General features: G+C 43.5%; 2 protein-coding genes across 2 annotated transcripts in view; both read left to right on the top strand.

Moving 5' to 3' along the window:
• ncor1 (nuclear receptor corepressor 1) overlaps positions 1-13,863 on the top strand; it is a gene marked incomplete at its 5' end in the record, with an annotated part of 48,817 nt that extends 34,954 nt beyond the window's left edge. The window contains 23 exons of the mRNA XM_079237994.1: positions 1,144-1,310; positions 2,440-2,554; positions 3,305-3,390; positions 3,502-3,670; positions 3,764-3,889; positions 3,978-4,061; positions 4,165-4,415; positions 4,630-4,936; positions 5,226-5,465; positions 5,675-5,872; positions 6,277-6,426; positions 6,857-7,054; positions 7,256-7,391; positions 7,747-8,333; positions 8,529-8,645; positions 9,042-9,190; positions 9,306-9,523; positions 9,622-9,765; positions 10,490-10,635; positions 10,874-10,927; positions 11,026-11,208; positions 11,307-11,483; positions 11,593-13,863. Coding sequence (XP_079094120.1) covers positions 1,144-1,310; positions 2,440-2,554; positions 3,305-3,390; positions 3,502-3,670; positions 3,764-3,889; positions 3,978-4,061; positions 4,165-4,415; positions 4,630-4,936; positions 5,226-5,465; positions 5,675-5,872; positions 6,277-6,426; positions 6,857-7,054; positions 7,256-7,391; positions 7,747-8,333; positions 8,529-8,645; positions 9,042-9,190; positions 9,306-9,523; positions 9,622-9,765; positions 10,490-10,635; positions 10,874-10,927; positions 11,026-11,208; positions 11,307-11,483; positions 11,593-11,867 — 4,277 coding nt within the window. The 3' untranslated portion in view covers positions 11,868-13,863. The remainder of the gene's footprint in view (positions 1-1,143; positions 1,311-2,439; positions 2,555-3,304; positions 3,391-3,501; positions 3,671-3,763; positions 3,890-3,977; positions 4,062-4,164; positions 4,416-4,629; positions 4,937-5,225; positions 5,466-5,674; positions 5,873-6,276; positions 6,427-6,856; positions 7,055-7,255; positions 7,392-7,746; positions 8,334-8,528; positions 8,646-9,041; positions 9,191-9,305; positions 9,524-9,621; positions 9,766-10,489; positions 10,636-10,873; positions 10,928-11,025; positions 11,209-11,306; positions 11,484-11,592) is intronic.
• A 1,732-nt stretch (positions 13,864-15,595) lies between these two features.
• zswim7 (zinc finger, SWIM-type containing 7) lies at positions 15,596-25,096 on the top strand (the record flags this gene model as incomplete). Its single annotated transcript, XM_079214152.1, has 5 exons — positions 15,596-15,671; positions 16,696-16,717; positions 17,824-17,926; positions 23,253-23,357; positions 24,974-25,096. 5 exons carry the CDS (start codon positions 15,596-15,598, stop codon positions 25,082-25,084), a joined length of 417 nt encoding a protein of 138 aa, XP_079070278.1. The 3' UTR covers positions 25,085-25,096.
• Between the last annotated feature and the right edge of the window lie 2,330 nt (positions 25,097-27,426).

The following is a 27,426-nucleotide window of genomic DNA, read 5'->3' as shown; positions in this document are numbered from 1 at the left end:
ACAGTCTGCCACATGAGCTCGGGCCGGCGCTGTTTAGGCTCCTCTTGGCGGGCCCTGCTCCAGCAGTTATAGGCTACCATGGCGAAAAGAAAGGCAGAGCAGGCGCCCCAGAAAAAGGTCTGCCTAACGTTCAAACATGAGTGGCTAGATTAAATAGTCCAAACTGACACAGGTAGGATGAAACTTTCAGACATATTTAAATATGAAGAATATGAAGTTATTAAATTGTTTATATAGGCTACCTTTAGGAAAAATGACACCATGTCAATTTAATAGGCCTATAATTATTGTTAAGCACTGCATTAGCATTTTTCTTTCAATGAAGTTCCACTTAAATGTTGTACCTGCTGAGAAATGACTAAACACATTGTCAGTCATAACCAGTGAACCAGTCATAACCTCCCGTTATTGAAGTTCAACAAAGATCCTTTAAGTTCAACTAAACTGACTGGTAAAACACCATCATTAAAATGTTCCCAAAGTCCAGCCATTATAAAGGATATTGAATTAATATCAACCTTGTATACATATTGATGCATTTGCTGTCATCTCTTTGAATCCCCTATGGCTAACGCAGGCTTGTGGTCATTTTCGGCAGGTCGCGTGGTTGCGAATTGCTCACAATGCTGAAATGTGCGCTCACAAAAAAAAAAATTGCGCAGTGCTGAAAAAAAATTAGAGGGAACATTGGCCAGCAGGATGATGAAGTCCATTCCCGCTGGAGAAGCTCTCACAAAACCATTTGCATTTTTTATTTTTGAGGATTTTTATGTTTGTGTGTTATTATCCATTTCGTCTACTCGGCTTTCCCAGGAGACGGTAAAACAGACAGCAGACACGGGCCGAGTTCTTCAGTGCTGACTTCGTCACTCACTGGAGTCGCTCAGAATTAAGCTGAATATTTTATCATGGTGTCTTTGATGGGAAATGAAGCTTAATGGGACCCTTATGTTGGGTTGGTTGAAGTTGTGGTGTCTGGCAGGCAGAACATTTAGTGGGCCGATCTTGATTAGTGTGTGAGCAGATATTAGTCGTGTTTGTGTGCAAAACGTTTGTAATACTTTGCTGTTGAGGTAGTTCTCCAATCCTCAAATGTTGGCTAATAAGCATTCATCTCAGATATTTTTTCCATATTCCCAACAGTCCTCCACCCTGCCGCCAACCAGATGGTCCAGAGTATGCCAGATGGAGTCCGCGTGACGTTCAGCAGACCCAGTCGACCTCCCAACATTCCCTCTCCTCCTCCACTCATTCCAACCTCCAAGCCCACGGACAAGCCCTCCTTCATCCAGGGGGGCTCCATTTCGCAGGTAAGACACCAAGGGGATGTGGTGTACTGTTGGACACGGCAATCCTCCGCTTAGTACCCACACCGCTGGCATTCACACCACAGCGAGGACAAAACTCCACAAAAGGTTCTTTGTGGAGTTTTTATTTTTACTTTTTTTTTTTACCTCTAGTAGTGCTATGGAGCATTTTTTAAATGTAATTTTATTGAGTGGGTCTCCATTTAGTTTTTTTTTCCACGCACACACACGAGGACGCACGTGTGGCAGAGGGGGATGCGATACATGTTCCTGAAGCCATGTTAACATGAATATAAACAATGCTAGAAATACTTTTTATTTGTTTTCAAGAAAGCTCCACCGGGCACCTTTTTTAATCGTTAAATTCATACGTGCTTAGAATGAACATTTTACGATGAGATGTTTTTCACTACAGACACCATGACGCTCTAAGCACTTTTCTATGTGTCAAGTTCTACCCTCCAATGTTAACATTGCTGTAACATTGTAAGGATGGAGTAGTGGAGCAGCGTGTGACCAGAACCATAATAGCCACATGTTGTTGTTGAGATGCCTCAACATTAGCACAAGCTCTGCTTACAAACCAAGGAATTAAAAAGACAGACATTTGCAATACACTTGCTGTGCTTTCAAACGCTCAAAGAAAATTGGCAGAGAAACTTTGAATACATAACAAGTTTAATAATTATTATTACTAATACATTTGTCATCCATTTTTTTTACTTGCTAGGTGGAATAATTATTCTTTTATGAAACAAAATGACATTAATCAGAAATCAAGGAACAGTGAAAATGTATGCTCTGTCCTGTTTTCTTTTCAGTGACCAACATGTTGAACATTGTTCCATGAGTTTATTTTGGTACCTCCGCTCTACATAACTGGAACAATCTTCCCGTGTCATCGTAGTGCTTACAGTGTGATCTCTAAGTAACCGTCAGCACAGATGTATCCCGAGTAACTAGGCCATAGGAAAATATCTATTAGTCAGTAAAACTTTTAGTTTATTAGCTGTTATCTTATAAGTGTTGTAAACAACAGTAACATATAAAAGAATATCAACTTCACTTGGCACTACTTTTTGTTTTCATGAACTCATTGACCTGATTGTGATCTTTGTTCCTGCTTTTCCAGGGAACTCCTGGCACATACCTGCCGTCCCACGGCGTCTATGGGCCAGAGGGCAGTAAGAGCACAGTGGGCTCCATCTCTCTGGGTCTGCCTCGGCAGCAGGATCCTAACAAGCCTGGTAGGACGCACTGTCACATTATTAGGAGTAGGCTTTAGACATTTAGTCTCAACCCGGCCTAGTTTAACGACACCTCTGAGGGATTACTATATTTTGAAGGCCGTAAGGTTTTATCTCTCTGCATCATAACATTTTGTGAAGGAAAGCTTTTATTGAATAATGGCTTTTTTCAGAACACGGATCACTCATGGCACACTTAAAAGCTCCTGCATGCCATTTGGCAGTTGTTGTGATGACTAAAAAGTTATGAAAATTCATCCATCCACGCATAAATAGAGGAAGAATAATATTTAAATATGAGATTCAAATGAACATTGGAAACCAGGGTTTTACTGTCATTGAGCCTGAACTGCATCTGTTCCTGTTCCTTAAAGCTGTAGCCATTGTTATCAAGCTATTAACCTACAAAAACGTATTTTGCACATATTTTTGAAGTTTAATCGTCTGCAGTCATCGCCCTTTTCTTTGTTTGTTAATCATAGTAAATGATTACTTGCAACGCTAGCAGAGACTGTAAAAACAGGACACATTGATTAAGAGCAAGTCTGTTGTGTTAACTCTACACACTCAGACCAACCACTGCTGGTTGATGGAAAATGCGTCACTTTCCCAGGGATGTCGCCACAGACACTCAGTTTGTAATACTGCAAATGCAAGAGCTTTCTTTAGTGGGCCATAGGTGCAATTACGTCTGTGTAACCTCTTTTAAAATTACTTAAACTCTTCTTTTTCCTTCTGTTAACTCTCCAGGAGGTGCAGTTCCATCCATACAGGACGGCAGAGGCAACCCAGCAAAGATGGGCGAGGGGCTGACAATGAGAGGATCAATCACTCAGGTAATAAATGGATGAAATAGATAAGTGACAGTTTTCAGTGGTCCAATATTTAAGTGCATGTGATTCTGCAGTTGATGTTGCATTATATCTTTGCTCTTCTCTCCAAAATAGGGCACACCGGCTCTGCCCCAGTCCAGCATGGCTGCTGACCTCTTGAAGGGCACGATCACAAAGTTGGCCACAGAGGACCTGAGCAACCCAGACAAGGCGAGGGGAGAGCAGCTTTCTAAAGGTCATGTCATCTATGAAGGCAAGAGTGGTCACATACTCTCGTATGATGGTAAGTGCTTTGATGATTGATAAGACAACAATTATATTTATATTTCTCATCCAAGCACACACAATTCATCATGTATTTTTTTTTATTCAAAAGCTATAAAGAACCCCAGGGAAAACACCCGCAGCCCCAGAACCGCCCATGAGCTGAAGCGCACTTACGACATGATGGAGGGACCCATGGGCAGAGGACACCCTGGCAGGGAAGGAGCTCCGTTTGAGGGTACGTACTGCTCGTGTGTGTGTACACAATGTGTCTTGGTTTGTTTGTTCTGGATCAGGAGAGTGATTTGTGCTTGTTTGTTTCTCAGGGTTGATCAGCAGAGCTTTGCCCAGAGAAGTTCCACATGGAGATCCAAAGGAAAGACCATTGATCACAGGATCTATCATGCAAGGTAGCTCATTGCAAAGCTAGCCAAAGTCCCATCAAGCAATCACGGTTACAAGTAGCATCGAATGATGATAAAAGGCTCTAATACCTTTTCAAAATCTCTCCAGGAACACCGAGAACCGCCGCAGAGACTTATGAAGATGCCATGAAATATGGAAAACAGATAAAGCGAGAGAGCCCACCGATCCGCTCCTTCGAAGGGGGCATTGGCAAGGGCAAGCCCTATGAGGGAGTCAATACTATCAAAGAGATGGGACGCTCCATTCACGAAATCCCCAGACAAGAACAGCTGGGCCAGGACATCTGCAAGACCCCTGACCTGTCGGACAGGAGGGTTATGGAGGGCTCCATGTCTCAGGTGAGACAATCTGACTTTAGACCAGCATTTACTTCTGCCATTCTTTAGATCTGTTCAGTGAACAAATTACCTGATTAAGGGGTTTGATATTGAGGCTGTATTTTACCTCAAACCTTTGGATGAATATGCTAAATCAATAAATATACATACTGGATGTAGTATATGATATTGGTGATGAATTGATGACTGACCTGTTGTTGCTTTCATTTCCCAGATTCACCCTCTCAACCAGTCTACTATCAAGCACAACGTCAAGTCCCTAATCACCAGTCCCTCTAAGCTCCCCCACAGCATGCCCCAGCTCGAGGCCATGGAACGTGCCAAATACGAGGAAAACAAGGCGGTGCGCCACACCGTGGTCAACTCCACCGGCTCTGTCCTGCGCTCCACACACCAGGAGGCTAACAAATCCCAACTTAGCCCAAGCATGTATGAGGACGCCAACGCTCGCAGGACCCCCGTCAACTACAGCACCAACCCCGTGTCCAGAGGATCACCCATGTTGGGACGTGGACCAGAGGGTATGTTAGGTCCTTGTGTTCACAAAGTATGGAACTTCAGGTTCTCAGACATTTATACACATAAATACAACAATTATAGCGCTAGACAAAATGTATTGTGGCATTTATCTTGCGAAACCAGGTCCTCTTATTTGCTAGAATAAGCATATTCAGAAAAGTTGGGGAAACATTTATTACAGATTTGTTTTCTTTCTGGCACGGATATATTTGCAGGGGATGATATTAAGTTGTTGTTTAACCAAGCATTACCTCATTTGATGAGCCTTGTGTGTGTCTCTCTTCTACAAAGGTGTTATGAGTTCTGTGAAATCTGCCGGTCATGAAAGAAAGAGCGCCATTACCCCGACACAGAGGGACAATGTCCCAGCCAAGTCCCCAGTGCTGGGTGGTGACCCTCACCCTGTCGCCTCTCACAGCCCCTTTGACCCCCACCACCGGCCCGTCGGCCCTGGGGAAGTGTACAGACCCCACCTGCCTCCACACCTCGACCCTGCCATGGCCATGACCCTCCACCGAGGGCTGGATCCTGGTAAGGTTTCTATCCTTTCCACCATAACGGAGCAATAATAGCCTTGTTTCTGTGTAACCGGACAAAGGCAGCTCAGGACCTCTAATTCATAGGCACCACATTGCCAGGATCTTTTTCAGCCATTGACGTCAGCAGTGGCGATCGGTATCTGTGAGCCTTCTGTTCATATGTTTTGTTATGTTTTTTTTCTCTCCCGCCGTCTGCTACAGCGTTCATGTTCCCCAGGCAGCCGTCTCCAACCGGCTACCACAACACCTACCAGCTGTACACCATGGAGAACACGCGGCAGACGATCCTCAATGATTATATCACTTCCCAGCAGATGCAAGTCATTCGACCTGACATGGCCCGAGGGTTGTCACCACGGGAACAGCCCGTCGCTATCCCTTACTCAGCCGGGGCTCGAGGTACGGACCCGCACCAGCTGACCCGCTCTCACCTACCACAGCAGGCAGTTGGAGATGCCGTGGGAGGGAGGGGCTGTAGTAGGCAGACTGTGTGCTTGTGAAGTAGTGGCTACCTTTTCCAGACGCCCAGAAGCAAATGACCTGGTCAAATTTAGCTGATTTGCTCTTAGTATTGGGGCTGCAATGCTTAATTTATCAATTGGGTACGGTCATCCAAATCTCCATTTGCTGATTGGTTGCCTCTTCCAAGTTGACCACTATTCCACACCATTTGCAGCCCTGTTGCTTACTGATCAGATGAAAGTGATGGGTTACAGCTAAATGTATACGGTGTTCATACATTCAGAAATTGATGGATCGGTTCCTGTTGTTCACCGTTGGCCCTTTGCTTCTGTCTGTAAAAGGGATTATTGATCTAGCCCAGATGCCTCCAACTATCCTGTTGCCTCACCCTGGGGGAACAGGTAATCCCACTTTGGAACGCATGGCCTACCTCCCTGGAGCTCAGCCCCCTTTCCCTCCTAGGGCTTTCAACCCAGCCTCCATATCGCCAGGTGAGGACCCCTCCCTTTCCCATCCCCACACGTGTTCCCTTATCTACCCTGCCACAATCGCCGTGTTCCCTCACACCGCTGTACGGGTGCAGCCCTGCACTGGCCTGAGGTGTCAAAGGTCAGTTCTGCTTGTCCAGTGGAGGATCAAGTAGAACCTTAATGCAATCACACTGGGAGGGTTTTTTCATAAAACTATCTGACTAGATTTTTCTTTTTTACCTACATAAATTGTGCTCCCCAATAGATCATTTTCAGCGGCACATGCCCGGTTTATTTGTAATGACGGTAATATTCCTGAGACCGTGATTGTGAACTTGTTCGCGAGGCCTTTTGGTTCAGATTTCTAAAGGAAGCCTGATCCATCCTGCTGAGTCCCTGTGAGTTAACGTGTGTTTAAATCTGTGTGTGTGTATGTCATTGTTGTCCGCAGGCCACCAAGCCCACCTTGCTGCTGCAGCTGCTGCCAGTGCAGAGAGGGAGCGGGAGCAGCGTGACCGCGAGCAGCAGCAGGAGAAGGAGAGAGAAAGGGAAAGGGAGCACCGGGAGAGGGAACGTGACAGGGAACGGGAGCGGGAAATGCGAGAACGAGAACGAGAGCGGGAGAGAGCCAATGAATACATCCGCGGAGGTGAGTTGTTTTGTTGCTTTTTAGAAGTTGTGAAAATCTCAAATTGAAGTCATTACCTTTTTTGAGAGGTCGCGGAATATGGACGATTTCGGTCTGAGTAGCTTAATACCGCCATGATTGTTCAACAGTAACTGCTCTGGGGTACTTTATTTTGAATACCACCGTTTCAATGTTTCATGATTGTGTGTGTGTGTGCATCAGGTGGACCAGAGCAGCCAGGACGGCCAGGAAGTCAAGGTTATCTGCACTCCCTTTCTCCCTCGCTCAGGACGCAGGAGGTAGTGGTTCAGCAGCGGCCTAGCATCTTCCAGGGCAAGAGTGTCATCACCGCTCTCATGTAAGTTTAGATGGGCTCACGTGTACTCTTTGTATACGTCTGAGGGTTTGTGCTCAAGTTACAGTATATGCATGTTTCAAGCTGCAAGTTTATTGTCATTGTAAAAAACGAAATTTTAAATTGGCGACTCATCAGTCATACAGCAGTAACAGGTAAAAACATGTATAAAAAAACATTAAGACAGGACGTTCTAATTTAAAACAAGACATTTAAAAATTTAGTAAAACATAAAACACAGGCATCAATGGCTTAAAAGTGAAAAGTGTTGTGTTATTGTCTATTTTTGTCCCCACTGCAGCACTGTCTGGTGTGAGCTGGATAATACTTTATATAATCTCTTTTATTTCCTCTTCAGGCCCCATTCAGCAGCAGCAGCAGCAGCACAGAGTAGCTCTCGCTACAGTACTGCAGCTGATGCTCTGGCTGCTCTGGTGGATGCCGCTGCCTCGGCCCCGCAGATGGATGTGGCCAAGGTGAAGGAGAGCAAACACGAACGGGATGACGAAATGTCTTCGTTGTCTGCCATCCGGCGAGGAGCCAGCCTCTCCGAACAGCAGCAGCAGCAGCAGCAGCAACATCAGCAGCAGCAGCAGCAGCAGCAGCAACATCAGCAGCAGCAGCAACATCAGCAACATCAGCAACAGCAGCAACATCAGCAACATCAGCAACAGCAGCAGGAGGCAGAGAGGCGGTCCATGCAGTCCCCATATGGCGCTATGTCTCTGCCAGGGGGTAAGCCCCATCCAGTTTACTCTGATGGCCCTGGAGTTAAGGACAAGGGCCAGCAAACATCAAAGTCCCGCATCGAGGAGGAGCTTCGGACTCGAGGAAAGACGACTATCACAGCCGCTAACTTCATCGACGTCATCATCACACGGCAGATAGCCTCGGACAAAGACTCACGAGAGCGAGGCTCTCAGAGTTCTGACTCCTCTAGCAGCTGTGAGTGTGTTACATGTGTTATACATGTGGGTTAGGGCGTAGCTGATATGATTAAAACAGCTCATACGTGCACTGCAACACAGCTGAGTGGCACACATAGGAGTTAAATCCTCTTTTTCTGAAAGAAGAACATGAAAAGAACATTTTCCTTTGCTGAGCATTAATAGTAACTCTTGGTCCGTACTTGTCCTGCAGTGTCATCCAATCGATACGACAACACCGGTGGAGGAACCATTGAGGTGATAAGCCCTGCTAGTTCCCCAGTTCAGCCCCAACAGGACAAACCAGAGGAAGGGCAACAACAGGCAGCAAGTATGAACATACCAACTCCGTTTGAGCATATGATATTTTCGAGTAAGTAGTATAGTGAAAATGTTTCAATTCATTCAAAGATTGTGTCAAAGATTTTGTGCTTCAGGTCAAAGTGGACATATAACGGATTCGGCTTTGAAGGCTAAATTTAGCTGCTTGGCAAATGGAGTAAATTACTGTGACTGTGATACCTTATACCCCACTGACCTTGGCATGTGAGACACTATTCCTCTGCACCAGTCTCGTCACGAGACTCCTCTTTAAGTTATTCCTGTCTCCTGCAAACAAATGTGGACCATTTGTTTTTGGCATACAGTGTATTAGCTTGTCCCTGTCTCTCTACACCTCACCCTGACTCCAAACAACTACGCTCTGTCCCTTGTCAACCTCCACCAGCTGGCATGCGGGGCTACGACATGAGTCGATACCGGCCATCAGGGGAGCAACCACAGCCCAGTTCCCAGCCGCCCCCGTCCTCCCAGGCTGAGAGCTACTCCCAGGTTAACAAGACTCATCGGGTCATGACCTTGGCAGACCACATTTCGGTAAGAAACACTGGGAAATCTAAATAAAAGTAATGCAGCACAGGCTAGATTTACCGTGTTTATCGACCCATCATACAGAACTAACGTGTTTTTGTGGTCACCCCCTGTCCTGCAGCATATTATAACACAGGACTTCGCCCGGAATCAGGACCCTCCTCCCGTCTCCTCCTCATCTTCGGCCACATTCCAGAGCGCGGGGCCACATGTTTCCTCTTCAGGGAGAGCCAAGATGCCCAGCCGCTACAGTCCTGAGAATCAGGTCCAGGCCTCACACCACCAGAGACCCTCCAGCAGAGTTTCCCCAGAGAATGCCCCTGATAAGTCTAGATCCAGGTACTTGGACCAGCCGGTTGACCCTGACATAGTCAGAGCGAATCTAATTTATTAGCCGTCATCTGTCAACAATTTGTCTCTCTCTGCTCCCCGTCTAGGCCGGGTAAATCTCCAGAGCGAGGCGGCAGACAGATGGAGAACTATGAACCCATCTCTCCACCACAGAGCTACCAAAGCATGGACAAACAGGAGGCGATCGGGCCACCGGCCCAGAGGCGAGAGGCTGACAACCCCGAGATCAGGTACGGGATTTCGGAGTTGTCATAATAACGTTTCTCTTTTACAACTAACACTTGAAATGATGAAAGAAGTTGAAATGATGAAAGAAGTTGCAAATTACGTGTAACATATAAACCATGATTTGGGGTTTCATTTTGACCTCTTTACTTGTTTTTGTCTATGAAACAAAAATGTAATCATACCCTCTAAACTAAAATGAAATCTGGTTTGAATTAAACTCAAACCCGTTTACTCCGCTTGTTTACAAGATATTCATAGAATTCACATTGATAGTTTGATGCTGTCTGCCCAACAAGCCAGTACATCTCTTAATACTGTAGCTTAAAACTGATTCAGAATTCGTTTTGATATTGATACTAACATAGTAGTAGCATAGTAACTGAGACAATTCAAAGGTTAATTAAGAAAGTCATTCATAACAATAAAATGTAGACTGAATGAATTATAATATAAATGTCTAGTCAGCTGTACTAATGTTGTGAATATTAAATAACCAATTTTTCTATACTTGATCTCCACAATGCTAAAGTTAGTTTGCTATTTGAGCCCTGACATTTGATAAATGAGCCTGTAAATCAATTTCTTGTGTGGACGCCAGCAGGCAGAACGTCCCCCTGTCAGCAGTGGTTAGAAATCCCAGTGGGGTTGAGGGGGGCCTTGTGCCAAGGGCTTGTTGCCCCAGTTACCCCTTTGCTATTTGACTTTTGACCCTTTGTCTGGTTCAAGGAATGACTCGCGGTCCCCAGGGAGTGTCAGCTATCTGCCTGCCTTCTTCACCAAGCTGGAGAACACCTCGGCCATGGTGCAATCAAAGAAGCAGGAGATCTTTCGTAAGTTGAACTCCAACTCTGGTGTCGGTGATTCTGATCTTGGTAAGTGGGCCTTCTCTTATCCTCCTCCTTTCAAACTAACATGCACGCATCAGACAATGGATCAAACTCTGCTGATGTGTGTGCATGCAAGACATTTGTGTGTAATTAACTCATTCCTTCTCAGTTTTCAAGCTCATTAAGCATGTGATAACATGGGACTTACTGTATCAAGTTAAACTCCATTTCATGGCAGACATTGAGTTGTTTTTTTTCAATGGCAAAAATAATTGTCTTGCAGGAAACGCACAACCAGGCACGGAGATTTTCAACTTGCCTGCTGTTACCAGCTCAAGTAAGTAGCAGTTAAACTCGCTCAGAGACTTAACACTTCAGTCTAGTGTATGTCTCCTTTCTCATTGTATATTTTATTTATTGTGTTGTGGTTTATAGGCGGCCTCAACCCCAGGAATCACTCATTTAGTGACCCGGCCAATAACCTGGGCCTGGAGGACATCATTCGCAAAGCCTTGATGGGCAACTTGGAGGAGAGACCGGAGGAGCACCAGGGAGGTGCCATGAACAACACCCCCGGCAGTGAGGCCCGTCAGGATGCCAACCCGTCACCCAGTATGGGTATGCACAATTCACACGACCAGAATGACACATGGTCAGACGGGATCTAAAGTTTAACACTTTACTCATTTCCACATTCTGCCTGTTTGACTCTGCAGGGAAGCAGAAGCACAGCAAAGCCAACAGCCGGAAATCCAAGTCCCCTAACCTTGGCCAAGCCTACGCTGGAGGGGAGCGTCCGTCTTCTGTGTCCTCCGTCCACTCGGAGGGAGATTATCACAGACAGGCCCAAGCCCAACCCCAATGGGGCTGGGACGACCGACCTTCGTCCACAGGTGAGCTGTCCTGCCTCTGCTGTCAGTGCCGACAAGAACGGTCTCCAGGAAAAGTCAATCTGGAGCTAACTCATCTAATTCCTCTAAAATGTTCTCCTCCTTTTCCCAGGATCCATGCAGTTCCCTTACAACCCGTTGACCATGCGCATACTGAGCAGCACGCCACCTACGTCCATAGCTTCCCCTTCCATACAGAGCCAGCAGCAGCAACAACAACAGCAGCAACAACAACAGCAGCAACAACAACAGCAACAACAACAGCAGCAGCAACAACAACAGCAGCAGCAGCAGCCGCCTCCAGCTGGAGCCCCGGTGGCTCAGCAGCGCGTGTGGCAGTCTCTGCTGTCAGAGCAATACGAGACCCTGTCTGACAGCGACGACTGAGCCCTTCCTCACTACAGCCCCAAAAACCAGAAGAGAGGCCTACGCCAGGGCTCGTCTTTTCATCCCACCCGCCACCTCTCCCAGAACTATCCTCGCTCACTGGCGAGTGTGACAAGTAGACGGGACGGTGTCCTTTTTATTTTTGGTGCTATGGCGCCCACTGGCTGTTAGCTGAGAGTGCAAGCAACAGCCTCTGACAGGCAGGGCTCTCCAGAGCAAGACTGGCTTTGGTCTGGAAGCACTAACCCAGCCTGTCGGTGAAATAAACAAAACGCGACTGAGGGGATGACACGAGCTATAGTAAAGAAGAAGAGCTTAAAATGTAAAAAGAAAACGCATAAGAGACTATTTCTGAAATGTTTTGATTTCTGTAAAGATATACCCTGTCTTTAAGAAAACCATTGTATGTAAATAGAGTAACCTTTTGCAGTGTTTTTCTTAACTTGATTCTTTCTTATTTTAAAGTTGCTTTTAAATTGATCCACTTTAAATGGGAAGGTTTGGGGTGTAATCTTTAGTCATCACAGTTGGGCTCTCCCGGTCCACCCCCACACCACACGATCCGACACCCACTCTAATATTTCTACCATGAGAGACCGGACGTCTGCTTTGACCGTGACCATGAGTGGCGCAGAGAGACCGTGCCACCGAGCACCACCAGAGCCTGAACATTGTGGACATTTAAGGATAAAAAACACAGACGAACGGAGACTAGACGGAGACATGTCTTCAAAAACAAGTTGAGAACACTGGTGTCACAGCAGAAAGGTGAAATGTCTGATATAAGCTTAATTTTGCCGAAAAATATATCCTTATGCCTACTCCTGGACCCTGTCTGAATAATGAAAGTGAGCCAATTTTTTTATTTTTTTTGCAATAGAGCTGTCCATGGTGTGTCACATGTAGCTGTCTCTCTCTGCAGTTTCCAACCTGTCCAGAATGATCTGCTCTGCAATGTTGTCATGGTAAACACAAATAGTATGTCAGGTTTTGCCATGCCTTGTGACTTGAGAAAGAAGGCAGCTTTAACTAATTTTCTCAGAGATATACGTTGGTGTTTGATGTTTGTATTTGTTTCTGTAGTCCCTCTTCTTTCTTTTTTTTCTTTTTTTCTTTGATACTGTCCTGACAAAAATCTGAACTCTGTAAATTGTCTTTTCATTACACAAAAAGACAAAACTAACCAAACATAAAGAATGGTCTGCACCATTGTTGCACTTTTTTTGCTTTGTAGCTTGTGACAAAAAAAAGCATACTACCTGCTGTGTAACTTATTCAACCTCCAGCACAGGAGTATACTAAGATGTGCGTTAACTTTTTCCCACCACTCACAGAAATCTGGATGTTTTGACTTCCCATCTTTTCTTGTAGCTGGTACATGATTTTGTAGCGTTGACACTTGCATCATAGTTAGAGTTTTAAGTGTATGGTACCGTTACATGTTTAGGAGTTTGCTGTCATGGTGATTCTTAACCGTGACCACTTGAGCTCTGCTTTCATTGTCAATCAAAAGGCATACAGCTTTGAATATTAATTATTATAGGTCAACTTCATAAATGGCAGTAATATTCCTTTGCAAGTATGTTTTTTTTCTCAGTTAACAAACCCATTCTGCTTTAAACTTGATCTTTTTTTCATCTTTTTCCTTTTTAATTTTTGTTATAGCACATGTTCAGATTTTAATTTTCTGTCATTTTCAACATTTTTGTTGTCCTGTTTTCACAGGATGCTATGTGTTTACAAAGGCAATGACAAAAAAAGTTTACAAACTTGAATCTTAAAGAAATCCGACATGAAGCCGAAAAAGAATTGGAGCATCTTTTCAGCTCTCTATCAAACACAGTGGTGACTTTCTTTTTTGTTTGTCTTTTTGAAATTGAGACTTGAAAACCCGTGTATCCTATGATGTTGAAATGCAATGTTTGTATCGCACAATGTCTCTTAGTAGGCTATTACAAGAGTTCAGACCAATCAAATAAAGTGGATCAGTTCTCCACCACTGAAAAGTGTAGAGGTTCTTAATAGGTGTACCATATGAGGTGTACGAAAACCTTTCAGGTCAATTCATGCAATATATCACATAGTTTCAGCAATTGCAATATATATATACATATAATATCTCGCTCTTTCTTATGTCATCGTGTTAGGAGCCTTTTTGTCTGAGACTGACTACCATAGTGCAAGATAATAGACGGCAATATACCTTACTCAAAGCAGACGTTTGAGTGCTTTCCATTTAGATGGGCCAGTGACGTGCCTTTGATAATGGTCTGTTTCAGACATTTTCACGTGTCGTAAAAGCAAAATTACTCATTGGTAAGCAAAGTGCTCCCTATGAGAAAGGCCTATTTCTGCTGACCTCATGTCCCCTGACACCTGCATTACACTGCATCACTGGTATGTTTTTTTTAATTTTCATTACCTTTTTTTTATAATGAAAAATCTATTGGAAAGTCACACATCTTTTACATACTCATGGCATAAAAGCAGGCAATGCTCTCATTTGCTACTTCTTAAACATGGTACGAGTACACATACCAGGAATTTGACTCTACTTTTACTCTTGTACATTCGCAGAAATAAAACGAGGACAAACGTTCCCATTAACGATCTCCTTTTCCAGGTGAAAAGGAGAAAGTTCGGTGTCAAGTGATCACAATAATGCTTAACAGTTGTAATATCAACAAGTGTTGCTTGAGCAGAGCTATTTTAAACTTCCCAATAGAAAAAGAAAGTTAGTGTAGGGTTACCATTATTGGAATTGGATCAAATAACATTTACTGAACATACTATGGACTGACACAGCATTGACCTCTTCAATCTAATCACTGAGTAAACGGCAGAGTGCCCACAGAAAAACTGCTACCCAAAACACTGAAAGCCCAAATGCAAGCAGTGTTGGTTCAATAATGATCTCGGGTCACAACAAATTAAAAATCAAAGGGTATTTTGGGGGGAAATGGTTACGACAGTATTCTCCCGTCATGCAATGCTGTGGGGACATCGACAAAAAGTAAGTTTGATTAATTTGTATTACTCTTCTTTTGGGGTCAAAACTATCTCAAATGTAAATGATTCATTTAGTGTTTGAATTATACTATTGTCTCTGTTAAAAGTCAATATTGAAGTAAAGAAGAAAAACATCAATAGAACAGGTGACCACAAACTTTTAATGGTATGTATACACAACTATTTCTGTGAATTGTAAACGACAATGCAACAGTGCAATGGTGCAACGTGGAATATATATTGAGTGACTAATCTAGGCCCCTGCTATGATTTGATTTGTGCAGTAGCTTATATGCAGATAACAGTATATTCAGTGTATACAGCAGCTTAAATTGATCGAAATGTTTGATTCTATCTACATATATATATATATATATATATATATATATATATATATATATATATATATATATATATATATATATATATATATGTATATATATATATATATATATACATATATATATATATATATACATATATACATATATATAAATAAATAAAAATATATATATATAATAAAATAGTATACATGGTCAAATAGGCATATCAATTTAAGGGAAACATTAAAATAATATCCATCTTATCCGCTTACAACGTTGTGCTTGTGCTTTTCATTTTGGCGGGAAAGCGAAAGCGCGAGCCGGAAGTCGTAAAGTTTTGGTCGCACCTGATTGGCTGCCGGAGTCGTCCGTTTCCGGCAACAAAACAGTGTGAAAATGCGTTCATTTTTACCTGCAGTGGCCGAACAGCTTTTCCGAGATATTCAAAACACACACCAGGAAACGTCCCAAAGTAAGTCGAGGGTGGTAAAGGGAGATACACGTGACAGTTGACCCTGGACAGTTAAAATAAAATAAAAAAGTATCTGTCGCGTTAACGTCACGCGCTAATAAAGCAGAATGTGATAAACTCGGTCGCGTGACTTTCTGAACCTACTTAACGTTCACTACTTTGTTAGAAAAGTATAAACAACTTGTTTATTTTCCGGTTATTAGAACGCAGCTGTCTTTACTATACTTTACAGTAACCTAAATGTAGTATTTGGTAATTCATGTAATCTTGTTCCAGCATTTTACTCGCTGTAGTTTAATATTTGGCCTGTAGGAGGCGCTGCTGTCACAGTCTTTCCTCCAGGCAGCTGACTTCTGTTACTATAAACCATGACAGGCTCCTTTTAGCAGCAGATATATTGACTTGTCGTAGTTGGAAAAGCTCAGGTGTTATTAATGATATTAACAATAGTTCTGCTGTGTTCATGCATGATGCCAAAACAAAAGCAAATTCAGCCATTCAGCTTTTATTTGTATTATTATTTACACCAGGCTTTCACATTGACAACATCGCAGTTCTTGAACATTAGTTACATAAAGCACTGTTTTCAGTTTTTGTCGACAGGACATAAATTATGTGAATGATATGCCACCAAAACACACCAAGGTTATGGGTATTATCCATAAAGTATTGCCTCCTGCCAAGCCCTAAATCCCAATATTGCTCACTCTATCTCAGTGGACTTTTATTATCTTTCGTCAGTGGTTGTGCTTATTTGTACTTGGCCTTTGTTTACCTTCCAAACTGGAGAGCACAGAGACTTTGACTTTGGGAAGAGCTGGTGTTGTGTACTTAAGTCACACCGAGGGGCTCAACAATACTGGAGGTTTAAACCACGATATAAAAGTCTTCATGAAACCTGACAATGAGTGGAATGTGCAGTGTTTTTTAATAAAATGCATTATATAGTATAACAGTGCGTCACAAAGTGAAAGTTTTCCAGCGGCTAATAAACATGTTTTTCCCTCTTTCTTTTTTTTTGCAGTTCCTGATGACCTGCTTATTGCGTAAGTATCAATCTTATTAGTCCCCTTATTACCCGCTAACTTCCATCACAGATATGTATCAATAAGTCTGCAAACATCCATTACATTATTACGACTATCCGTAAACATAGTTATTCTCCAACATCTGAGTTATGATCTATGGAAAAAAAACAAAATAAAAGTCTGAAACCACAACGAGGAGGGCGTTGGGAGGAGTTTTTTTGTTTTTGTTTTACTGCCTGGATTTACCAAAGTGACGTAGTGCTGTGACGCAGCGTCATGATGCTGCTCTGTGTCTGCACTGAGACATTTCTCTGGCCTTGTGGTTTGAGTTACTGCGAGTGAAGGGCCGCTCACTGTCTAGGTCAACACAGCCACATCCTGTCTGTCTGTCTGTCAGGAAGGTTATTCACAAGCAGACATAAAGCTACTGTTCCATCTAACTCCTGGTTTCTCTCATCGCGGCCTCGAGCGGGAAAAAATTACTTTAAACACTCACAAATTGAGTGATGCTGCTGAATTGAGCTTTTTCTGATCAAATGCATCTCGGGATTGCTGTTCATTGCATTGAATGTCAATATGATAAACTTACATGGTATTTCTCATCCTTTTGCCATAGTACATAGTCTTAGTACACACACATACATACATACATACATACATACATACATACATACGTACATACGTACATATATATATATATTTTAGATCAAGCCAGTCATAGTGTGGTAAACACTGGTGCAGTTATAGTGTTTAGGTATTCTATTTTTCATTGGATGCATGATGTTCACATTTAGATATTTCAAGCTGAATAATAGTATTTTGACATGAAGCGTGAGGTTTTTGGTGTTCGTCCCTTAAGATTTAAGAGCAAGAGCTCCACTCTAGATTCCAGATGTTTGGGAAGAAGTGGCTGTAAAAGGTTTCTTCTACCAACAGTAGCCCCACAAGCTCTCAGCCCACCGGGAGTTAAAATAGGTTCATTTAATGAACACTCGCACACACCGTGTGAGTGTTCATTTATATCAATTAGTCTGTTTGTATATGTCAAATTAATTTCTTTGCATAACCCAATGTGGATGCCTGCACGTGTTTCACTTGCCTCTGTTCTTCTTCGTGTCTTTCAGGCTGAAGTTTGTCTTTGGGCCGTGCGCTCTGCAGGCTTTGGACCTTGTTGACCAGCACGCCGTCACTTGTCTGTCTTCACCCAGCGGACGCAAAGCCTTCCAGGTCTGTCATGCTTCTGTCAACTCTGAACCTTTACCAACGGGAGCTCTACTCGTACGGTTTGCATTCTGATGTAAAATCATTGTCAATTCCTACATTCTCCTGCAGAGAAGCCCTTACCTCCTTGTAGGAACTGCATAACTAGTGTGAGCAGGAGGATTCTTATCCCTCTGAATCCAGCTGACGGATGTTTGGATTTTCTGCCCGTATAACTAGCCAACTGCATTTTAACATTGTTTTTCTGACTACTGGACTACCAGATTTATTCATGTTGTGCTTCAAAAGTGAAATAATACCAGTTGAGCTGTGTCTTCTCTCCATAGGAGCATCTAACCAGTTTGATCACGGCCTGTAAATGTATATTTGCCATCTGCACACTAAGATAGGCACAGATCAGAGGACTAAAGATGTGTTCATCTCCATCGTACTTTGTCTCATTTGAGTCTTACAGTGTTTTATCTTTAGAGATACAGCGACCTCTTGTCTTTTTTTTCTTTTCTTCTGTCGATATCCACTCAATCAGCTGATCTTTCATGAGTCAAAACATTTGAGGCCTCTGTTCAGTGGCCTTGACCCGGTTGAGGACATGATCTGATGTTGTGTTAAAAACAAGCTTGTGACACTTTTTAGATCCAGTTTTTGTAGCTTGCAGCTTTTGATTCGGGACAAAATTAAATCCCCTCAGTCAGTTGTTACATCTTAATTAAATGAATCCTTTTCATATTGTGGCACATCCATTAGTCAAGTCCCGGCGTGGTTCACACAATTACACTATTGTGTCTATTTGTGTGTAAATTATAATCGACGTAGAGTGACTTGTGATGGGAGAAACGAGGCAGCCCACGGTACTGAGGTTGTGGTCTCATGTGACCCACATTTCCTGTAAACTCCTTCAGGCCCCTGCAAAAACAGGTTTTATGAAAGGAAAGCACAATGCAGCTAAATAAAGACATGGATTCTCTTCTGTTGGGACACTTTCAACTTCAATTGTTGACGTCCACCTCATTTCCCTCAAGGCCATCCGGTACAGAATAAGCAGCATTATAAGCTCTTTTCCATTTTGGTTCTCATTGGAAAAGTACAGTACAAATTATATATGTTTACTAATATTAAATCATTCGTCAGATTTGCCAAATATATTCATCACATTATGATATTTAGATTTTGAATATTGAGGTCTGTGATTCATGTTTATACTAACTGATCATGTTATCTTCCGTCTGTCAGAGCAGAAATTATTATTATTGTCGGTCGGAGAAGAGAAATCTGCTATTACTGCTGTTGCAGTTTGTCATACACGAGGATCGGCTTCTTTTCTTTCTCATATATGATGAGGAATTAAATGTTTAGGTTTTGGACTGTTGGTCGGACAACATGCGCAGGGAAGCGTTGTGTGAGGGAATAAAAACATGAATCGATGCATTGAGAAAACGATTGCAGCCGTAGTCTGTCCAGACATTTCATTCTCGCAGCAGTGATTCGTGGCATTAGACTGTGAGCTGAGAGCAAATCATGAATGGATGCAATAGCTTGCCGACCGTAGTGATCAGTGGAAGTGACGTGTCTGAACCTGTGGGAAGGTCACACATGTCTCCCTCTCTGCTCCATCGCTGCACCTCAGTTTAGATTTCACACACACACACACACACACACACACACACACACACACACACACACACACACACACACACACACACACACACGGAGGCCGGCCGTCACTCACTCACAGCTGGAGATTGATGGCGCTGGAAACAGCCGGCCGGGCTCCGTCTGGAGGGGAAAGAATCTTCCCACCAGCACTAATTAAAACATGAGATCTTGTTGGTTTAATCTGTAGTAAATCAAAGTGTAAAGACAAGAAGTTGCAGTTGTGTGCTGTATTTCAATAACTTGTTGTTTTCAAAGATGAACTTTTTAATGTCTCAGACATAACAAGGATGGTTGACTTTAATAAGAGAGTAATTCATCAGGATTTACATTTAATGGAACATGTGTGTATTTAATAGATGTGTCATGGATTTTATTTGACCTGTCAAGCTACTCCGTTGTGTCTGATGCCTTTCCGTCTACCTGCAGGTACAGCCTTCTCTTTTGGGCAGAGCACATTGCTCCCAGGGGAAGTTTCACAACCTTAATGATCGCATAACGTTCTTCTTTCTCTTCGTCATGAGTCTCGTAAGAAGTTTGTTTAGTGGCATTAGCAGCAGTGAGTGCCGCTGCTCTGATCTCGGCAGGTCTGCTTTATGTTTGAACCGTTGGTGATGCATGAAGTGAAGCTGTAGTTTAGACGATGTCTGTTCAGACGCTGTCGCAAAGCCATGCCACAAATGTTTAGCTTCCCCGGCTCTCTGACTCTCGATTTCAACTTGAGTGCTTCATGACGCAGCGGTCGGAAACAGTCCCCGCTCTTCCTGCTACTTGCCGATATATCTGGAACCAGAACAGGGCTGGCATGGCATTAAGCTGGAGTTTAAGTTGGCTTAATGTAATCACAGCGCGTCTGACTTTTAAGATATAAAAGTTGGAGAAAGGGAGGCGAAGGTGTCACTCTGATGATCAGTGTGTGTGTGTGTGTCTCCGTCTGGGTCGATCATATTTGGGCAGCGTGTGACAGCAGTGTGAGTTAGAAGAACGTTGTGAAACCTCTTGAGAGTGAAAGCAGCGATGACTTTTTGGGAAGCAGCGGCTGACGTAAAAGATGGCGCTCCACCGCAATTAGTCATCCAAGAGTCCTTACACATATCCTGTGATGAGGAGAGGATGACGGAGCAGATTCCTCTCATCGGCTCATGAAAAGCAACTTCTTCACTAAGCACAGATTGGTTTTCACAAACGGTTTCCAGAAAATCATCAGACCCAAGTTTAAAGTGAAAATGTATTCTTGGAGCATCTTGAGTTCACTGGAAAAACTGTGACGTGTGCTAACTGGCTCTGTGTCAGAGAGATGCTGAAGTAGTTGATAAATTAACAAATTTCACATATTTTTTTTGTCATTTCCTCTTATTATTCTGCTGTTTCCGTGGGAAACAATGGAGTTTATCATGTTGTTTAGTCTCCTCTTCCCTCAAAAGGAATGAATAACTCATGAGAGCATGGCATTTCACTGCTGGGATCTCGTTTGAATGCTCAGTGACCTTTTCACATGCGATGGTTAGGAAACCGAAGTAGTGAGTGAATAGTATATTCGCAACAGTAATGAAACACCAACTGCATGAACATGATCCTTCTGCTGGAGACGGGGTTTGGTTTTTAAGCATGCAGCAAAAATATTGAGGTTACTGTTGAGGACAGTAGTGCTGCAACACTTGTTGAATGACATTATTTTGATAACAATGTGATGCTGCTGCTGTGAAGGCGAGGGCCTGGTTGTACGGAGACGCAGCAGAACTGCATCAGTCAGCCAAAGAGTTCATTCAGTGTGCTGGAGTGCAGAAGCAAGGCTTCCGTAGCTCAACGACTTCCCAGAGCTTTAAATTTCCCTGAAGCCTTGTTTGCGGTGTGGAAACAGTGGACACGGGGCCATCCAAAGGCCTGGTCCTCTGGCTCATCATGACTGCTTCCTGAGGAGGGTTCCCGTGAGAGCCAGCGTTTCGGGGAAGAGACGCAGCCAGAGCTTTGCTCAGCGACTGAATGGCAGATCTTGGATGTAAAGTGTCCTCCTGAGGAAACGTGGACGCCTGCCAGGCAGCGGAGGCCTCCAGTTTGCGGTGTGTGTGGTGACGCCGTCGGCTGCCAACTTTGCGGCGTGAGTGCGAAGTGTGAGCTGGTTCTCAATAAACTTGGCTCTTTAGAAACTGTCGAGGTCCTTGGCACAGTTGTAATTTCTTTCCCTCCCCATCCTGCTGTGCATGGTGCTTTATTCATCTTCACAGAGGTGCTTTAAGTCCATGTAATCGTCTTTTTTGTGCCTTTTTATTAATAATGAAGCGTCACGTTGAAGAAATGGGACGTTTCTGCTTGTGTAGGTCACAGGGAAAGCTAATTTATCGAGTCCCTGGAGAATAATGGAGCCTGCTCTGCCATCTTGGGAGGCATTAGTTATTGTGAAGTGTCGAGCTAATCCACCGACCTAATGTCCCCATGTGTCATGTGCACGACGACGAGACCTAAATCAGTGTCTGCAGCCGGGGAGATTGAGCGCGAGCGTCGCGGACGGGACGTTCTGTCAGCTGAGGCCATTAGACGCCACATACGGGTTGTTTAAAAATGCATCGTTTCTTTCCCGTCTTCTCCAAATAAGTAATGTGAAATGATGATCATGAAGGTCACCTTCAACCCAACCACCAGTCTGTCACTTCTTTGAAAGATGTGACAGACAGAAAAGACAGAAAAGTCCACCCCAAAACAGGATGGAAGAAGGGATAGTCTGAAAACTGTCTGAAATAGTGGCGTCTACACTGACATTAGTGACACGGTAACAGTGACTGACTCTGTTGAGCTGTGACTGAGAAGAAGCGCAAATAACACAATCATTCACTGTACATGTCATTTTCCATTTTCTTCATCGTTACCTATTAAGTTCCTACCTCCCAGTTCCCCCAACACAGAACGAATGGCACTGCCTCAGTTGTCAGAAAGCACATTATTAATAACTAAAGTATACACAAAATAAATGAGTAAAATGCAGGAGGGTATTGACATCTATTGCAGCTATCCACTACATTTGATTAAAGTCTGGAGGTGGAGTAGTGCAGGCGGTACTTAGAATAGTAGTATATTTAACTGTGCACATGAAGAGATGTTGTTGACCCTAATTAGGTTCTGGTTAGAAGATGTGTCTTTATCCCAGTGAAATACCACGACCGCTGTCATTGCGCGTTAACAGTTAGAAGCTGCTGCGGGGCTCCTCACTACACGGCAGCATCACCAGTCTGGACTCTGCTGTGTCACTTTCCAGTTCACATGTATAGACATTGAGATTCCATTTGAACATTTTAAATAGAAAAAACTTTGATATTTAAGTTTTTTTTTTTTTTTTCCTTCTGTCTGTCAATGTCAAAACAGATGCATGCATGATTCTATGGTTTGATGATATAACATGAACATTTTGATTTGGTCAATGTGACCAATTGAGATGGAGAGAAGTAAAATAAATGTACTCTCAAATAGTAAAATGTTCACTCCATGTTCTCTCTGATAATCTGAGCTCAGCCAGTGGAGACATCTGGGATCAGGAGAGCTTGTTTTCCTTCCTGCCTTCATGTCTCCAGAGCATCCTCCCTCGTGAAAAAAAGAAAAGAAAAACTCTCACTAGTCTCTTTTTTAAATGAGGTCAATGCACACACGCATTGCCACATATTTCAATGTGCTTTGCATGACTCTGTTGCAGGTGATTGGAGGCTCGGGGCGTCTGTACACTTGCTTTGTGTCGTGTCACTACTGCCCGTGCCCGGCCTTCTCCTACACCGTGCTCCACAGAACTGAAGGCCTGCTGGTGAGTCTCCGACAAACTGTGACGCACACGCTGGGCTGCAGGTCAAACCTCCATGCTGACAAGTAAAGCTGGCAGGGAATGCTTGTTAAGATTTTCATTCTTTGGGTATACTTTGACACGTGTCTGATTGAATTGTTTTACTTTTTAGAACGTAGTTTTGTTTCTGTTGTTTAATGTATTTTTTGAGAAATCCATGTTTCAAAGTAATGTATCAAGAGATTTCCGTCCTGAATCCTGCAAGGGCGTGGATTTGATTTCAGAAATTGATAGAGCTAAAAAATGAAAGGTTGTTTTATATTTAAAAAAAGTAGTGTGTAAAGTGCTGTTTTTTATGCACTACCCTACTTAAAATCACATGTTGTTTCTGTTTATACTTCATGATAGATACCAGTGTGCATCTTACCTAAAAAGAGCTCTGTCCCAATATTTAATATTCATGCTCATCCTCAATATTCAATTAACAAAAGTGTCTGACCTTAGACAGAAGCAGATTACATGAAAGCCATTGTCTCTCGCCAGTCAGCCGCGTATCCTGGAGAAACCCGTCGGCAAGTCAAAAAGTGAGACGGAGCACAAGTTTACATGTGTGCAACAGATGGATTGTGGTCCGGACGTGTTCTCGTCTCCTCTCCGGCTGGCTGTTGCTCTAAAGATCTGTCAGCAAACGACCTGCGCTCTGCTCCGAGTATCAGGGAACTCAGCTCCCTGGAGGATGCTGCTAAAATCAGTGTGAGAAGCGGAGAGCTGTAACCGACCGTGGAGACTCCTCATGAGCGCAGATCAGCAGATCCCAGTACCCATGAAAAGACACGCGAAAGACAGAAATAAAACTCCTCACCGCCTCCTCAGACTTTTATAGCTTGGTAGATAAAGTTAGAGTCGAGGTCTTGTGTAGTTGCATGTGTGGAAGCTAGTTTTAACTTAACTCTCCAATCGTAAAGTCAGAACCGTGCAGTCTGCAGTCCTCCCCCGCTGGCGGGACGGGATGAGGCCCAACAAATCTGCCGGAGGACCGATAAAGGAGCTCGCCCGCCAACGGCAGACATAAATAATAAACAAGAGTCGACAGGAGAAGCTAGGAAACAAACTTCTGTACGTTGTCCTATTCAGCACCCTTTGGCTCATCGTTTATGTGAAACACTAAGCGTGGAGGAAATCTGATTTTTAATGCATCGATTGGGCCGAGGGTGAAAACAAGTCAATGATTAACGCGTTCATAGTGACGAGAGGAGCTCCTGCGTGTGTTCAGTGACACATACACACAGAGGCAGGGCCGCTGGCGTCACAAGTAACGTCTTATTCATCACACAAACGATCCATTCGGACAATAACACACAGTCATAATAACCCGCTCGATCACTGCGCTTTTCATTTTTTAGAAATGTTTATAACTTGATGTAAATATTAGAAATTGTTGTGGCATTTGCTTTGTGACTAATATTCTTGGATTGAAGTTTACTCGGGGCCAAAGCGGCTCCTCTCTAGTCTGGTGTTTACAGCGGATCTTTGGAATTAAATTACCGAAGCGCCATTTCGGGCCTCGAGGCGGCGTCATCGATCACATCGGCCCCCGTCCGTGTCATGAGTCAGCGTCTGCTGCGCTCTTCTCTCCACAGTGCAAACACATCCTGGCCGTCTACCTGTGTCAGGCCACGGGAGGGACTCTGCAGGAGAGCGTGTCCGATCAGCAGATGTCCATGCTGCTCAGCGGGACCGCCGCCCTGTGAGCCCCCCAGGTACGTTCAGGGCAGCAGGCGGACCGGCACGTCCTCGTGGGCCCTCTTGGACGAGAGAGAAAGAGAGAGACAATGTTTTTGAGACCCTTTGGGTCACCGCCGACTGGATGGGAGCACGGGAACACCGCCACGGCTTCTGCTCTTTCATTCGTCTCCGTGAAAGACACCAGCTGTTGCTTTATTTTTGAGTATGTGCGGCTTTATTTTTAGGTTATTTTGTTCTTTATTAGAAGCTGCATCAGTTAGGGATGTAGTGAGCGTCTGCCTGACTTCGGAAACGTTTGAATTTTCCAGTGTTTCCCGAGGTGTCACATGCAGAAATAAATCGTCACGTGGTATAAAGTTGTAATCAAGGAATACAGACTGGTCTGTAACAATATAAACATTGCCTTTTTATCAACAAAATAATTCACCATACATACAGGTTGCTTCATGTTAAATAGCAGTATCCGTTCGCAGTTGCAGTTTCGTAGAATGACAGACAGAGCGGCCTCTGGAGAGGTGGAGCCTCAGCGTGACGAGTGGATGTTTCTCCTGATTAGTAGAACGACACTACAGCATACTGACAGACTGATAGTACTTCGGAATGAAAGGCAGGAATGTTGAACGAGATCAACTTGTTATCGTCCATCTCACCTTTTTAAAATCACAAAAGAAGGCAATCGTTTGACATCAATCAAAAGCTTGTAGAAAGTTGGACACCTACAGTACTTATTTTTACACATCAATAAACAGACACAACAGTACAGTGTAGTTACAGTAAAGATGTCTCCATTGGAATGTACTAAAACGTTGGCACACTCCTGTATTTAGCCCTTGAAGTTAGTTAGAGGTGGACACAACGGCAAATGACGGTGAAGCGGCGGAGGCAAGTGCCCAACGCTCCTTAAACACCAACACGACAGAGTTAACACCAATAAAGAACACCAAACAGGAAACAATGGAACATGTCAGTGCAATGTGTTTTCATTTGTGTAGCGATGGCTCTGAGGTGACCCTCACAAGTTATGCTCCAAACAAAACTCTGCTTTAATTCACAAAAAAACATTTTTGTTGTGTGTGTGTGTGTGATTCATCACCCCATGCCAATTTATTCAGTTTTGTAAGCTCAACAGGACCGTTCACAATAATGCCGACCCCGAGGAAACGGTGGAAAGAGGTGCTGCCGCTGCGTTGCCTCAAACAAGGAAGAATTTGTCTCTCAGAAAACATTTCATCATCGTTACCTGATTCAAAATGATATTATTTTATTTGGGCCTCAGCTGGACTTTCTTTGCTATAGCGCCTTTACTGGCACTAAAAGTAAAGCGAATTGAGTCCTTAGTGCAACATATTTTAGAGGCTTCTTCCCTTAAACAGGAATGTTTTCTCAAATGAAGCCGCGGTGACCTCAGCAGCTTGTTGGAGGACCGACTGCCAACAGGGCAGGGGGGGGGGGACGTAAATTGCATTGATTTTTGACAAATTTGACAAAAAAAAATGTCTCCGTGCAGATGCTATATTTCTAGAAAGGGTGCAATCATTTCCCCACTTCCTGAGCTTTTGTCTGAAGAAATGTCAACATGGAAATTATCTGGAGCCCCGCCGCAGGTGTGTTTTGCTAAACTGCTCCTTTTGTCTGGGTCTGCGTGAGTCAATCGGATCGTGTTGTTTATGTAGGCGCCACAACAATGCGCTCAGCCACAGGGGTCATTTTGGGGATGGGAGAAGATTCATGTTACGGGCAAAGTAATTAAGTATGTTTGAGGGTCCCCGTCGTTTCTGATCCCTCCGTCTTCCGCCTGTACACACGTTTCGTTGTGGAGGATTTACGAGCACTTAGTTAAAGCAATAGCTCAAGAACCTCTCTGCTATAAAACAAAAAAAGTATTGATGGAGAAAATCTTGTTGTATATGGATCCAGTGATGGTCATGGGTATGACATCACAGAAGGGAAACGAGCCAAGAAGAACCTAACATGCAGACTTCTACCACTGTAGTAGTACAATTCTAGCCACACAAAGTTTTTTTTGATCTTCAAATAAATTAATAAACACTGTTGACAATATAAAATAGCAGGGTAAACGGAGTGTCGGTAGCATCATAGAATGTTGTTTTGGGATCCTGTTCACAGTCCTGCGGATCCAGTTAGCTTCAACATGTTTTTAAAATCAGAAATCCTTCACAATACAAAGGGTTACGTAAGACTCTCCATTCAACATTACACTGCCTGACCCCTGATTCATAAATAAATGTCCACATTCAAGGCGCGTTTGACATCGGTTCTTCACATATTACCCTCGTTCTGTAAACATAGAAACCTCAGTGGAAATTAAAGTCAAGACATCAGTTGA

Source organism: Taurulus bubalis, assembly GCF_910589615.1.
Source record: "Taurulus bubalis genome assembly, chromosome: 2".
NCBI lineage: Eukaryota > Metazoa > Chordata > Actinopteri > Perciformes > Cottidae > Taurulus > Taurulus bubalis.
This window is presented reverse-complemented; position numbering and strand designations above follow the sequence as displayed.